The 16,800-nt window shown below is 41.0% G+C and overlaps 1 protein-coding gene across 1 annotated transcript in view; it reads left to right on the top strand.

Annotated features, from left to right (window-relative positions):
- Positions 1-348: 348 nt before the first annotated feature.
- SBF2 (SET binding factor 2) overlaps positions 349-16,800 on the top strand; it is a 481,484-nt gene continuing 465,032 nt past the window's right edge. The window contains exon 1 of the mRNA XM_057553258.1: positions 349-547. Within this exon, the coding sequence (XP_057409241.1) occupies positions 493-547 (55 nt within the window). The 5' untranslated portion in view covers positions 349-492. The remainder of the gene's footprint in view (positions 548-16,800) is intronic.

The following is a 16,800-nucleotide window of genomic DNA, read 5'->3' on the forward strand; positions in this document are numbered from 1 at the left end:
GGGAAGCAGCAAACTTTCCAGGGGACCCCTCAACCATCCCTGTCTCTTCTTCCCAGACCCAGAAAGAAAGAGTGGAGAAGGCGGAAGGAAGGACACCCTGCTTTAGGAAAAATAGGGGAGTGGGAGGTGGGCCGCGGAGGGGCAGCCAGGCCTCAAAGTGAACCACCCCAAGCGGCTGCGGTGGCGGCGTGTGGTGGCAATACGCCCGGCAGCCCACTCCCCAAACCAGCTGTCCTAGCGGCGCCAAGAGGGTGGGGGTGGGCTCTCCGCCGGGGGGTCAGGTCAACGAGCCAGCGCGGGTGGGGGTGGGGGAGGAGCGGACGCTAAGCGCGGCGCAGGCGCAGAGCGCGCCTCGGTTGTCAAACATGGCTGAAGTGCCGCCGCTGCCGCTACTGCTGCTGCAGGGAAAATGCTGAGCCCTCCCGGACCGGGTGGGCGGCGGCGGCGAAGGCGGCAACGGGCACCCGCTTCCCCGGCGCGGCGGCGGCGGCCATGGCCCGGCTGGCCGACTACTTCATCGTAGTAGGCTACGACCACGAGAAGCCAGGTAAGGGTGTGGGACGGGCACCGCCCCCGGGCCTCCCCGCCCCCGCCCCCCGGCTGCCGTCCAGTGGGCTCCTCGGGGCCGGGCGTCGCGGCCTGGAGGCGGGGAGGGCCGGGCTGGGCCCCGGCTGAGCGGGCGCTCGGCGTCCGGCCTTCTTGGCCCCGCTGAGCCTCGCGGTGGGCGTGAGGGGCCGGCACGAGGGGAGGGGGAGGAGGAGATCGCGTCCTCCGGGCCCGGGGCGGCCCAGCTGGGTCAGCTGGGGCGAGTCTTGGTGCCGCGACCCTCGCTCTGGAGGGGGCTGGGTACCAGGGGCAGCGCCCCGGTGCCGGCGGGATTGGGCCAGGACCGCAGGGCTGGTAGGGCGGGAGCCAACTGTGCTAAGTTTCTCTGGGATAAACTTCTGCCCAGCATCCTGAGTGAGTAGCGAGTGACGCAGGGGGCTGTCCTCTCCGAAAGGAAGTGCTGAGAGTCCTGTGCTCCCTCACCCCTGAGCTGGTGGGGGCCTGTCTAGTCACCGCGCCAGTGGACGCGTGGTACCGAGGAAGGGGAAAGGATCCTTAAACTTCTAAACATTTCTAGGAAATGCTCCTCGTTCTTTCAGAACAAATGTGACGGTTATTTCAGAATGAGTCTGAACACTTTTTTTTTAACATCTTTATTGGAGTATAATTGCTTTACAGTGTTGTGTTAGTTTCTGCTATACAACAGAGTGAATCAGCTATACGTATACATATATCCCCATATCCCCTCCCTCTTGGGCCTCCCTCCCACCCTCCCTATCCCACCCCCTCTAGGTGGTCACAAAGCCCCGAGCTGATCTCCCTGTGCTACGCAGCAGCTTCCCACTAGCTAGCTATTTTACATTTGGTAGTGTATGTTTGTTAATGCTACTCTCTCACCTCGTCCCAGCTCCGCCCCCCCTCCCCCCCAAGTCCTGAACACTGTCTTTTAGGTAAGGACCGTTAGCAGACCGCTGAAGGTGATCTTGTTTCACATTAATGTGTGTTTTAATTCTTTTCATTTGTCACAAAATTTTCCTCATAAGGAACAATCTGGCAAATGCATTGCATTTTAATTTAATGGAGGGATTTCCACAACTGAAGAGAATTCAGGGTTTATGCATGTTTATTTTTGTATTCGTATTCTTTTGTATTACTGTATAGCTACACATAATGTAATAATAACTTGAGCTGGGGAAGCACGTCCATTTCAGGGTCATTCTGGTCGCACATTTGCAAGGAATTTTAGATCTCAGCTAGACAGTCCCTTCATTTTTCAGAGGAGATGCTGAGATTGTGTTTTGCTGATGGTTACAGCCATTTGTAGCATCAGAATACCATTGTTCTACCCACTATTGGTGTACTGCCCCTTTCACTATTCCTCTCCTAATAACTTCCTTTAGCGGGGACCTTTTTTTTTTTTTTTTTTTTAAATTATTATTTATTTATTTTTGGCTGTGTTGGGTCTTCCGCTTCTGCGCGAGGGCTCTCCCCAGTTGTGGCAAGTGGGGGCCACTCTTCATCACGGTGCACGGGCCTCTCACTATCGTGGCCTCTCTTGTTGCGGAGCACAGGCTCCAGATGCACAGGCTCAGTAGTTGTGGCTCACGGGCCCAGCTGCTCCGTGGCATGTGGGATCTTCCTGGACCAGGGCTCGAACCCGTGTCCCCTGCATCGGCAGGCAGATTCTCAACCACTGCGCCACCAGGGAAGCCCGAGCGGGGACCTTTTATATTCTTTAGTCCTTCATCACTCTTGACCTGATTGAGGTTAACAAAAGAAGGGCTTGGGCTATATTTAAAGTATTTTCTGGTTCCAAAATTTTATTTGTTATTTCCTAGTAATTTTGCATAGTCTGCTGTCTCTTTCTTATTACCAAGATTAACAATATGGAGAATCACAGTTTGTTTTTAACATTATTTCATTTTTAGCGACATTGGGGTCCCCCCCCCCACTTCTAAAAAAATTTGAAGCAATCACAAAACTTGCAAGTATGGTACAAAGAACTCTTTACTCCCTGAACCATTTGAGAGGAAGCTGCTGACCTGATGCCCTCCCTTATCACCCCAGAATGCTTTAGTATGTATTTTCTACAAACAAGGTTATTGGTGATTTTCACTTTGATTACTTGATTACTTTGATTATAAGCAATGTCTGCCAGGGTTCTTCACTCTAAAGTTAATGTTTAATAGTTAATTAATAAATGGTTTTTGTGAGGACTTCTTTGAAACTATGTGTCTTGTTCCTCATCAAACTTGTATTCCTTTATGCATTTATATCTATGGATACAGGGTTTTCTGTTTTTTTGCTGAGTTATATTGTTACTGTTTATTTAGTTGTTCAAATTATTCCTCTTTTGGCCAACGAGAGCCCATTTAAGCTGGCTTCCGTGTCTTTATGACATGTCCCCACCATTCTTTGAGCATGTCTTTACTTTTTGGTATAAGAAGATGTTCTGGGCTTATCTTGTACTGTCCCTCCTTTAGTCCTGGAATCAGCCATTTCTCTAGGGATACCTGGATCCTTTTAATGGAGAATGGTATTTAGAAGCTAAGATCTCAGTGCTTGTGTGTTTATTGCTGTTGTATTGTTACTGCTCTCAGGCTTTCTTAAAGGACCGAGCCTGGGAATATATGTATGTGTACACACACACATATTTATGTCTATATTTATTTGTTTATCCGTATGTATTGAAAACTGTGAGTTCCCACCAGTACCACTGATTTCTCTCCAACACTCCAGGGTCCAGTCTAGTTTTTTCCTTTTTTATATTTGTAATATTCTTCTCTGACAGTGAGAAATCTGGCTTCCGTTATCCTTAATATATTTACTTCTTTGTTCAGTCTCCCTGTATTTAACCAATCTTTCATCTTGTTACCACCCTCTCCTCTCCTGGATGCCTTCCTCTCTCTGCTGGGCTCAGATTCTTCATTCTGTCTCTCCCAGCCCCCTGTCCCTGTCAGGACCTAACAGCCCATACCAGGATGTCCCAATACAGGGACACCCTTTTCAACCTGCCCTGGCTTCGGCTCCCCATGTCAACTTCCCCACTGTTTGTGGATATACTTCTCACTCCACTTAGGTTCTGCTTCCATGTGGAGCACGATGTCGTCCTCATTCCGTGCTCACCCAGTGCCCCATGCCAGGTTGCCCCTCTGCTTTGACACCCTCCTTGCAGCGCTTGGACTCTGACTGAAATCATTTGGCCGTTCCTCCCCACATAGAGTACCTCCTTGGTTCACTTGGGCTCTGACAACCCTCACCCCACCCCATGGCTATAATGACTACTCTCTATCCCACAGTAGGGAAAAGGAAGATTATTTTTTAAGTAACAAAATCCAGAAGCTTTTATAAATTGTAGAATCTTGATAGCGAGATGTATTCTTTTTTTTTTTTTAACTTGGGATAATTTTTCTTTAGTCATGTTTATTGAAGTATAATTTACATGCAATAAAATTCACCTTTTTAACTAAACAGTTCAATGAGTTTTGACGGATGTATACATAAGTGTAGCCACTACCGAAATCAAGATATAGATAGAGAACACTTCCCTCCAAAAAGCTCTTCTGTGCCCCTTTGCAGTCAATTCCCTCCCTAGCCTCTGGCAATCACTGATCTATTTTCTGCAATCACTGATCTATTTTCTGTCCTTGCGTTTTTGTCTTTTCTAGAATGTCTTATAAATGGAATTGTATAGTTTTTTGTGTCTGGCTTTTTTCACTTAGAAAAATATGTTTGAGGCTTATCCATCTTGTATGTATTGTCAGTTCCTTTTTATTGCTGAATATAATGCAATTTGTTTATCCGTTCACCAGTTGGTGGACTTTTGAGTTTCTGGTTTTGGGCTATTATGAACAAAGTTATTCTGAACATTTGCCGACAGATCTTTGACTGTTCATATGGTTTCATTTCTCTTGGGTAGATACTTAGGAGAAGAATTGCTGGGTCATATGATCAGTGTCTGTTTAACTTTATGTGAAACCACCAAACTGTTTTCCAAACTGGCCGTGCCATTTTGCATACTTACCAGCAATGTATGAGAGTTCCAGTTAGTCTTTTAAATTTTATTTATATTATTTAAAAAAAATGAACCATTCTAGTGGACATGTAGTGGTATCTTATTGTGATTTCAGTTTGAATTTTCCTGGTGGCTAATGATGTTGAGCACCTTTTCATGTGCCTATTGCATTGGAATATTTTTGTAAAGAGGTTGAGCAAATTTTTGCCCTTTTTTATTGGATTGTTTGGCTTCTTTTTTTTAATTTATGTACAGTTGATTTACAATGTTGTGTTAGTTTCTGCTATACAGCAAAGTGATTCAGTTATACATATATACTTTCTTTTTTATATTCTTTTTCATTATGGTTTATCTCCCTGTGCTATACAGTAGGACCTTGTTGTTTATCCATTCTATATGTAATAGTTTGCATTTGTTGGCTTCTTATTATTGAATTTTTAAGTTCTAGATACAAGTCTTTATCAGGTGTTTTGCAAATATTTTCTTCCAATCTGTGGCTTGCCCTTTCATTTTCTTAACAATAGCTTTTGAAGAGTAGGTGTTTTAATTTGAATCACTTTTTAGGCATTAGAATAGTTTTGTATATCTTGAGTTGTATCCTTTGAGTAGTCTTTTTTATGTAAAACTCTCTGTAAAAATTTTACTGGAAGAGGGCTTCCCTGGTGGCGCTGTGGTTAAGAGTCCGCCTGCCAATGCAGGGGTTTGAGCCCTGGTCCGGGAATATCCCACGTGCCGCAGAGCAACTAAGCCCACGCGCCACAACTACTGAGCCTGTGCTCTAGAGCCCGCGAGCCACAGCTACTGAAGCCCGCGCACCTAGAGCCCGTGCTCCGCAACAAGAGAAGCCACCACAATGAGAAGCCCACGCACTGCAACAAAGAGTAGCCCTTGCTTGCCGCAGCTAGAGAAAGCCTGGGCGCAGCAATGAAGACCCCACACAGCCAAAAATAAATATATAAAAAAAAGACCAAAAAAACCCCACTTTAATTTAAAAAAACCACAAAACTTACTGGAAGAAAATCCACCAAATCTATGTACTTGTTTGAATTGTAAGTAAAGAATAAACCTAATTGAGTCTGCAAACCTTTGTTATAAAGCTTTCTTCAGGAGTTAGTATGATTTTGTTACCTACATCTCTCTAAAAGCTAATCATACTATGATAATATGATACTGAAATGTTCTGTGTTTAATTCCAGAATGTTTCTGGAATTATTTGTTCAACATACTAAACTATTTTTGTTCCTAAAGTATCTTTTCAATTAATAATACTTTTTAGTTGATTTTTTTCATATTTCTATTTTAAAGTTCAGTTGAAAGAAAAAACCTTGTCTTTTGAAAAATTACTTTTACAAACTGGAAAAAATAGTTAATACATGCTATTTGAATTATATGCAAAGAAGAGTGCTTGACACATAGTAGATGTTTAATAAAGATGTATTGAATGAATACCCAGCTGCTGAACATATGGAAAATACAAAAAACTATAAGGAAGGTGAGGGATGGGTGTAGTTATGAAAGGGTAACAGGAGGGATTTTGTGGTAGTAGGACTGTTTTGTATCTTGACTGGGTGGTGGATACATAAGCCTACATATGAATTGCATAGAACTAAATACACACAGACACAAATGAGTACAGTAAAACTGGGGGAATCTGAACAAGAAAGTATATTGTATTAATGTCAGTATCCTAGTGTTGATATTGTTCTATAATTTTGTAAGATGTTATCATTGAGGGAAACTGGGTACAGAGAAATGGGATTTCTGTATTCTTTAAATAATTAATTAATTAATTAATTTTATTTTTGGCTGCGGGTATTCGTTGCTGCACGCGGTCTTTCTCTAGTTGTGGCGAGCAGGGGCTTCTCTTCATTGATGGTGTGCGGGCTTCTCATTGTGGCGGCTTCTCTTGTTGTGGAGCTCCGGCTCTAGGCGCGCGTGCTTCAGTAGTTGTGGCTCGCGGGCTCTAGAGCGCAGGCTCAGTAGTTGTGGTACACGGGCTTAGTTGCTCCTTGGCATGTGGGATCTTCCCGGACCAGGGCTTGAACCTGTGTCCCCTGCATTGGCAGGCGGATTCTTACCCACTGCGCCACCAGGGAAGCCCTGTATTTTTTCTTATAGTTGTCTTAAAATAAAAGTTTAATTTAAAAAAAGCTATAAGGAAGATAAAAAGACACCCAGAGTGGCCTTATTTTTTTCCTTAACATCGATGACATAGGGAAAGGTTATTCTATTAAATTCCAGAAAAACATAATCTTCAGTGGCTAAATTATTACATCTTGTGGGTATATTAATAATGGGTATTATAAGGGGTATAATAATGACTTCATCATTTACTTTATTATTGGATATTTAACTTGTTTCCAATTTTGTGCTCTTCTGAATACTACAGTAAGTCCCCTACATACGAACGAGTTCTGTTCTGAGAGCACGTTCCTAAGTCCAATTTGTTTGTAAGTCAAACAAAGTTAGCCTAGGTACCCAACTAACACAATCGGCTATATAGTACTGTACTGTAATAGGTTTATAATACTTTTCACACAAATAATACATAAAAAACAAACACACAAAAAAACATTTTTAATCTTACAGTACAGTACCTTGAAAAGTAGAGTAGTACAGTACAACAACTGGCATACAGGGGCTGGCATCGAGTGAACAGGCAAGAGGAGTTACTGACTGGAGGAGTGAGAGGAGGTGGGAGATGGTAGACCTGAAGGATCATCAGCAATAGGAGATGGAGGGCAAGCTGCAGTTTCACTCATGCCTGACGTTGATGGCACAGGTTCTGGTTCCTTGCTGGATTCAATTCTATCTACCCTCTTGAAAAAATGATCCAGTGATGTCTGGGTAGTAGCTTTTTTTTTCTCATCATAGATGACACGGCAGCACTGGATTGCATTCTGAACAGCTGCTGCAACCTTCATGTTCCGTTTTACATTTGGGTCCTGTGCCTCAAAAACTAACAGTGCCTCCTCAAATAAAATCCCCTTGCCATTTCCTGTGTTGTGAATCTCTTCGGTTCTTCACCTACTTCTTCTTCCCCTTGTCGCTCCACTGTCTCAATTATTTTCACTTTTGTTTCCATCGTTACTGCTTGGCATTTCTTAGCAGTACCAGTTACATTACTGCTGCTTCTACCCTTTCTTCCGGACATCCTGGGCTTGAAATAAAGATACTGTACTACTGTATTCTATACAGTACTGTACAGTAAAGTACACAAACGCACAACCACTCGTAGAAGATGCACGCGCTTGACAATGTACGCCAGACTGGTGAACTAACTTGCCTGATTGGACATGCACACGCCTGTTCGTATCTTTGAAAGTTTGCAATTTGAAGGTTCGTATGTAGGGGACTTACTATACTGTCATGCTGAGGAGAACATAGCTTGAAAATCACTGATTTTTATGACAGTCTGATTTTGATAATTTGAAATTAAGAGTTTATTTTCCTGACTTTGCATATGTACTGTGGCACAATGATTAGCAAATTTCATTTGTTTCTAGTAGGTGAAGTTACTTAGCCAACTGTCTTTATTTTTCTTATAGTTTTTACTTTCTCGTACTTTGAGATTTGTGCAAGAAAAATTGTTAATGACCACATGGGTTAATTCCCTTATATGCCTTTACTCTTTTCTTTTTGTTTTCTTTTGCTGTCCGTTAATACATTTAGAATTTAATCCATTTATTTAGATGGTATTTAACCTGGAATGACGTATCATAATCATTTGAGGTTCTTGCATTCTTTCATATCAACCTGCTTAAGTATATTAGAGAAAGCATTTGAAATATTTTACTTAAGCAGTATAAGTGAGATAAGCTAAAAGGTAAATTTATGCACAATACCTGAGGTGTCATAGTCTGAGACATTTAAAAAATTGATAATTATTTATTATTGAACCATTGTAATTCATAGTCAGCCTGGATCCCCTCTCTTCCCCCATTCTATATTGAAGTAGTTGGGATTTCTTGGTTGCTTTTTGTTGCCAGTTGTCAAGAACCATTTGGGATTCATTGATTTGACAAGTATTTATTGCTTTCCAGGCATTGTGCTAATTGCTAGAACAAAAATAAACGAGTAAGGAGCAAGATTCTATCCCTAACTTAGTCATTAATGGAGACAGTCTTGAAATAAGTAGTGATAAATGAAGAAGGTGGGTCCACTTTACTGAGGGAGAGAGAAGGCTTCTTATGAAAGGTGATGTTTAAACCACGGTATGCAGGATGAATATGCATTTGCCAGGTAGAAAAAAAGGGTAGAGGAGGCTATAGGCAGAGAGAAAAACATGTAAATGTGTGAAATGGATTGTTCCAGGAATGGAGAGAAGTATAGTGTAAATGGGAATTGAGGTAAGCTTTGATGCTGGAGTAGGTTGGAGTCAGATTGTGAAAAGCTCTGTGTATTAGGCTATGGAATTTATAGCTTTCACTCTGTAGACCGTGGGGTCTGTTCACTCTGTAGACCGTGGGGTCTGTTGAAAAGTGGGGATTCTTGAAAATCAATAAACATCTTAGAAATGTGACTCAAATAGCAATGGACTGGAGGGAGAAAGAACAGTGTGAAAAAACTCAGGAGCTTTTACAGTGAGAATAGAAAGGAACATATGGATTCTAGAGAAATTTGAAAGCTCATATTAGCAAAATTTAGTAGTGAGTGGATGTGAAGGGTAAAGGAGAAAGAGTAGTTGAGGGTAACAGTTTCTAGCTTAGGTAAGTGGGTGGGTGATGATGCTGTGAATGCAAATGGAGAATTTAGGGGAAGAAATGAATTTGGATGAGGGAAAGTAATGCTGAGGTTAGTTTTGACATGTTGAATTAAATGTGCCTGCCTATAATCACGGTAGAGATGTCATTTAAGTGTTCAGATATATGGATCAGGAGGTTAGGAGAGAAGTGAAGATTAGAGATATAGTTTGGCAATTATCAGTAGCCAGCTGATTGTCAGAAATAAAGAAAAAAATGAGATTGTTTAGGGAATGTGTATAGAGTGAAAAGAGGAGTGGCCTAAGAATTGAACCCAGGGAAAATTCGATATTTAAGAGGTAGATAGAGAAGTAGCAGCCAGGAAACTGGATAGGAGTGGTTAGAGGTATTGCAAGAGAACCAAGATAGAGTGGTATCATGGAAACGCTGAGTGTAGAGAATTTTGAGGATGAGGAAATGATGAATAAATGTGAAATACTCTGAAGATGTCATGTATAATGAGGACTAAAAATAATATCTTAGTCTGTTTGGGCTGCTGTAACAAATTATCATAGACTAAGGGGCTTAAACAACAAACATTTATTTCTTACAGTTCTGGAGGCTGGGAAATCCAAGGTCAAGGCACAGGCAGATTCGGATTCAGGGTCTCGTGAGAGCTCGCCTCCTGGCTCATAGATGGCCATCTTTTCACCATGTCCTCACTTGGTAGAAGGGGCAAGGAAGCTCTCTGGGGTCTCTTTGATAGGGGCACTAAGCCCATTAATGAGAACTCTGTCCTCATGACCTAGTCACCTCAAATACCATCACTTTGGTCCTACCTCCAAATGCTATCATATTGGGGATTAGGTTTCAACATATGTATTTTGTAGGGGGGGGCACAGACATTCTATATCTATGGCAGATAGACTCATAGACTTGATAATTAGGATGGTGACTTTAGAACATTATAGTTGTAGGGGCCAAAGCTAGTTTGATAAACGCACATCCCAAGTCATGTGCTATATATAAACCTTATATAATCCAATTTATTCCATTTCTTTTTAGAAGTTCACTATGACCTGCAACCCATGGCTTGTGGAAGGAGTCAGAGGTGACTTCAAAATTCCAACCTTGAAGGTCTGGGATACTTGTGAATCCATGACTTAAATAAGAAGATTGAAAATGTTTTTCTTTTAAAATTACTTATTTGTCTTTGTTGGCTTGGAAGATAATGGGTTTTACTTTATAGTTATCCAAATGAAGCCTTCAGAAGATGGACAGGCAAGGGATGAACACAAAGACTTGAGAGTCATTAGTGTAGATAGAGCTGTGACACTATGTGAGTGCCCTCAGAAAGTCGGTGTAGAGACAGAAAAATAGAGGACCAAGGACTGATCTTTGGGGAATGCTCTTGCTAAGAGGATGGAAAATAAAAGGAAGCATAGAAGAAAGAGTTAGAGAGTTTGAGAGAGACATTTAATTTTCCCCAATAGTTGTTCTTCTTCTCGATGTTGATAGAACCCCTGATTTTTTGGCTAGTCATGTAGCCATGCAGGAGAGATTGTTTTCAAGTTACTAACAGATAGAGACATGTGAATAAGTTCTGGCCAGTTGGATGTAAGTGGAAACGATGCGTGCAGCATCCCAAAAAGTATTCTTAAAGGATGAGGGTACGTTTTTCTAGCTTTTTTCTTTCCTGAGACTGGCATGCTGATATAAAGACTGGGGAGCTCTAGCAACCATCTTGGACCATGTAGGTAAGGACCCACATCCTAGGGATGTCAGAGCAAAAAGCTGGAAAGAACCTGGGTCCCTAATGACTTATAGTGGAATTGTCATAGCTGCCTCTGGATTTTTTTTTTTTTACATGAAAGACTATAACCTTGTATGTTTAAACCACTATAAATTAGAGTTTTCTGTTGCATATAGTTAATCTTAATCTAGGTACACAGAGGTGGAGGAGATCGGTATCCAGAGTCAAAGAAAGTGAGGGAATATTTCTCAGCATCGGGGTGGCAGATAGAGGTCAGTGAGATGTGAAATTAGTGAAGATCTTTGTGTTTCATAAAATTTTAGAGTTGAAAGTTAACTGTACAGATCATCTGATTCAATCAAATTTATGGATGAGGAACCAATGTGCCCATGCCCCCGCACCCCTTCCCTGCATGTTTTTACCTATGAATGGTTACACAGCTGATGAGTGGTAAATCCTGGACTATAAGTTTCCTGATGCCTGTACTCCAGTACACCATGCTGTCCTTTGAGAATTTATATCAAGGATAGTCTTACCCCAGAATTGTTTCAGCTGGAATGTTGTGTTGTAAAACAAATAGTAAACTTTAAACAGGAGAAAGGATAGGAAGTGGAGGCAGCAGATTAAGACCATTTGTTTGAGTCACCTGAATTTTGAGAGGTAAGAATATCTGTTGGAAAACTTGGAATGCCTTCTCTTCAGTATAAAAAGACTTCATTTTTTTGTATCCCAGAGTTGTCTGGCTGATTAGTGCTTAATAAGACGTGTTTAAATTGAATTGCAAGAAATAGCGTGGTCCATTGAGAGTTTAAAAAAATGTATAGGACAGATTTGAGCATACACGAAGGCAGAAATAAGAGTGGAAATCAACAGAATGAGAGCAATTTATGCTGGAGAGGGTGGGAATAGGTATGGGAAGAAAGTTCCCTAGGACTTGAAGTCTCAAGCACATGATACAGGATACAAATACATATATATATCAGTGAGCTCTGAATACTCCCCTCTAAAAAGAGTATGCTCTTTGGAAAATAATATTGCCATTTCATTAGTCTTGGAGATATTCTATAATGGTGTCCCTCAGAACATTTCACTGATCAGCTGTGGGGACTTTGTGGGAGGTGACAAGTCACATAGGCATATTATAGAACTAGAGATCTACAGGTAAAATTAGCATGAATGGACAGGGTACTGTTGGGAAAGGATAATGATAAAGTGTGCTAAGAGAGACGTTTCAGGGCAAGCTTTAAATTTTAGATACAAGTATCTAAAAAACGAATTCGTAAGAAACCTAACCTCTCAAAATAACTTAAAAAAAAAAAAACCTCCAGGGCTTCCCTGGTGGCGCAGTGGTTGAGAATCTGCCTGCCAATGCAAGGGACACGGGTTCAAGCCCTGGTCTGGGAAGATCCCACATGCCGCGGAGCAGCTGGGCCCGTGAGCCACAATTACTGAGCTTGTGCATCTGGAGCCTGTGCTCCGCAACAAGAGAGGCCGTGATAGTGAGAGGCCCGCGCACCGCAATGAAGAGTGGCCCCCGCTTGCCACAACTAGAGAAAGCCTTCGCACAGAAACGAAGACCCAACACAGCCATAAATAAATAACTAAATAAATAAATAAACAAACCAAAACAAACAAAAAAACTCCAAGTGTTTTTATTTTTTTTTAAATTATTTATTTACTTATTTATTGGCTGCGTTGGGTCTTCATTGCTGCGTGTGGGCTTTCTCTAATTGTGGAGAGTGGCAGCTACTCTTCGTTGCGGTGCGCGGGCTTCTCAGGGCGCAGGCTCAGTAGTTGTGGCACACAAGCTTAGTTGCTCCATGGCATGTGGGATCTTCCTGGACCAGGGATCAAATCCATGTCCCCTGCATTGGCAGGCGGATTCGCAACCCCTGCGCCACCAGGGAAGTCCCTCAAAATAACTTTTTGAGGAGCAATTTTATTTCTCACTTGTAGGTTAATTTATATATTGTAGGTTGTGCCCAATATGGTGATAATCTTCATTAAAAACTATTATAACAGTGAAGCCATTGACTAGATCATTGTATTGGTAGACTAGTATTTCTCTTTTTTTAAAAAATAAATTTATTTATTTATTTATTTATTTATGGCTGCATTGGGTCTTCATTGCTGCCCGTGGGCTTTCTCTAGTTGCGGCGAGCAGGGTCTACTCTTCGTTGAGGTGTGCGGGCTTCTCATTGCGGTGGCTTCTCTTGTTGTGGAGCATGGGCTCTAGGTGCGCGGGCTTCAGTAGTTGTGGCACACGGGCTCAGTAGTTGTGGCTCGCGGGCTCTAGAGCGCAGGCTCAGTAGTTGTTGTGCACGGGCTTAGATGCTCTGTGGCATGTGTGATCTTCCCGGACCAGGGCTCGAACCCATGTCCCCTGCATTGGCAGGCAGATTCTTTTTTTTTTTAAACATCTTTATTGAAGTATAATTGCTTCACAATGGTGTGTTAGTTTCTGCTTTATAACAAAGTGAATCAGCTACACATATACACACGTTCCCGTATCTCCTCCCTCCCGCATCTCCCTCCCTCCCACCCTCCCCATCCCACCCCCCTAGGCGGTCACAAAGCACTGTGCTGATCTCCCTGTGCTATGCGGCTGCTTCCCACTAGCTATCTATTTTACATTTGGTAGTGTATATATGTCCATGACACTCTCTCATCCTGTCACATCTCACCCCTCCCCATATCCTCAAGTCCATTCTTTAGTAGGTCTGTGTCTTTATTCCCATCTTGCCACTAGGTTCCTCATGACCTTTTTTTTTTTTTTTTCTTAGATTCCATATATATGTGTTAGCATACTGTATTTGTTTTTCTCTCTCTGACTTACTTCACTCTGTATGACAGACTCTAACTCCATCCACCTCGTTACAAATACCTCCATTTCATTTCTTTTTATGGCTGAGTAATATTCCATTGTATATATGTGCCACATCTTCTTTATCCATTCATCCGATGATGGACACTTAGGTTGCTTCCATGTCCTGGCTATTGTAAATAGAGCTGCAATGAACATTTTGGTACATGACTCTTTGAATTATGGTTTTCTCAGGGTATATGCCCAGTAGTGGGATTGCTGGGTCGTATGGTAGTTCTATTTTTAGTTTTTTAAGGACCCTCCATACTGTTCTCCATAGTGGCTGTATCAATTTACATTCCCACCAACAGTGCAAGAGTGTTCCCTTTTCTCCACACCCTCTCCAGCATTTATTGTTTGTAGATTTTTGATGATGGCCATTCTGACCGGTGTGAGATGATACCTCATTGTAGTTTTGATTTGCATTTCTCTAATGATTAATGATGTTGAGCATTCTTTCATGTGTCTGTTGGCCATCTGTATATCTTCTTTGGAGAAATGTCTATTTAGGTCTTCTGCCCATTTTTGGATTGGGTTGTTTGTTTTTTTGTTATTGAGCTGCATGAGCTGCTTGTAAATCTTGGAGATTAATCCTTTGTCAGTTGCTTCATTTGCAAATATTTTCTCCCATTCTGAGGGTTGTCTTTTGATCTTGTTTATGGTTTCCTTTGCTGTGCAAAAACTTTTAAGTTTCATTAGGTCCCATTTGTTTATTTGTGTTTTTATTTCCATTTCTCTAGGAGCTGGGTCAAAAAGGATCTTGCTGTGATTTATGTCATAGAGTGTTCTGCCTATGTTTTCCTCTAAGAGTTTGATAGTGTCTGGCCTTACACTTAGGTCTTTAATCCATTTTGAGTTTATTTTTGTGTATGGTGTTAGGGAGTGTTCTAATTTCATACTTTTACATGTACCTGTCCAATTTTCCCAGCAACACTTATTGAAGAGGCTGTCTTTTCTCCACTGTATATGCTTGCCTCCTTTATCAAAGATAAGGTGACCATATGTGTGTGGGTTTATCTCTGGGCTTTCTATCCTGTTCCTTTGATCTATATTTCTGTTTTTGTGCCAGTACCAAACTGTCTTGATTACTGTAGCTTTGTAATATAGTCTGAAGTCAGGGAGCCTGATTCCTCCATCTCCGTTTTTCTTTCTCAAGATTGCTTTGGCTATTCGGGGTCTTTTGTGTCTCCATACAAATTGTAACTTTTTGTTCTAGTTCTGTGAAAAATGCCAGTGGTAGTTTGATAGGGATTGCATTGAATCTGTAGATTGCTTTGGGTAGTAGAGTCCTTTTCACAATGTTGATTCTTCCAATCCAAGAACATGGTATATCTCTCCATCTATTTGTATCATCTTTAATTTCTTTCATCAGTGTCCTATAATTTTCTGCATACAGGTCTTTTGTCTCCTTAGGTAGGTTTATTCCTAGATATTTTATTCTTTTTGTTGCAATGGTAAACGGGAGTGTTTTCTTAATTTCACTTTCAGATTTTTCATCATTAGTATATAGGAATGCAAGAGATTTCTGTGCATTAATTTTGTATCCTGCTACTTTACCAAATTCATTGATTAGCTCTAGTAGTTTTCTGGTGGCAGTTTTAGGATTCTCTATGTATAGTATCATGTCATCCAGGCAGATTCTTAACTGTGCCACCAGGGAAGTCCCATTCCACTAGTATTCTTAATTTTAAAGATTTGCTATTGTCAAAGCTGAGATCATTAAATATCACAAGATTTAATGTCCTGTTTTTAATTATTGCTGACTTTGAGTAATGATTTGGGTTATACAGTTGCTTATAAAGTAAATGCTATTCATTTAAAGTTCTCATTTCTGTAAGCTACATTGAAAGAAAATATAACTTTTATAATTTCATAATTTTACTTTCCCTTATACATATCAATGTCTTCATTGTAGAAGTTTTCAGAAAAAAATTTTTAGTTATATCTGTAAGTTTTCCATTGTTTACTGAACAAAATGAATGAAAAAATATTTTGCCTGTGGAAATATTTCATACAATTGCTGCTTAAGTGTAAGTGGTTTTCAAACAGGCTAGATTTTTAAAACTGTATGTACAGTTCTACAGATACTGATTTTTCTGGAGTATAGAACAAAAAGATTAAGAAAGGAAAAAAGCTTGTGGTTTAAGGGAGCATTAACACTATTATAGGGAAGTACCAGAGAAATAGTCCTCACTCTCTAAAATGTCTTAACGACAGTACGATTTATTGTGTAAAAACTACAGGTTAGCACTCCAACACCGTGTTAGTTTCCTAGGGCTGCCATAACAAATTATCACAAGCTTGGTGTCTTAAAAAAGCAGACGTTTATTCTCTCACAGTTCTGGAGGCTAGAAGTCTGAAATCTAGGTGCTGGAAGGGCAGTGTCCCATGAAGACTAGAGAAGAATCCTTCCTTGCTTCTTCCAGCTTCTGGTGGTCCTAGGCTTGCTTTATTTGGGGCAGCATGACTATGATCTCTGCCTCATTTTCACATGGCCTTCTTTCCTGTGTCTCTGTGTCCAAATCTCCTTTCTCTTATAAAGACACTAATCATTGGATTTAGGGCCCACCTTAAAACCAGGATGATTTCATCTTGAGATCCTTAACTAATTAATACTGCAAAGACCCTATATCCAAATAAAGTCACATTCTGGGGTTCTGGTGGATGTGAATTTTGTGGGATACTATTCAGCCAACTACAAACACAGTGGCTCATGCAAGTTTTGTAATGCTAGGTGTTCGTAAATATTAGGAAATTTATCTGGACAGAATAATGCTAAATCTAAGACTTAATTTTTGGAAAATAATTTTGTGATAGAGTATACATTCAAAGGCCAAATGTATTTTAAGAAAATCATTCCCACAAAATTACAAGTTAAAACATTTTAATGACTGAGGGCTTTTGATGACCAACATCCAGCTGGGTGCCTGGGACCTTCTGA

This window comes from Balaenoptera acutorostrata, chromosome 9, assembly GCF_949987535.1.
Source record: "Balaenoptera acutorostrata chromosome 9, mBalAcu1.1, whole genome shotgun sequence".
Classification (NCBI taxonomy): Eukaryota; Metazoa; Chordata; class Mammalia; order Artiodactyla; family Balaenopteridae; genus Balaenoptera; species Balaenoptera acutorostrata.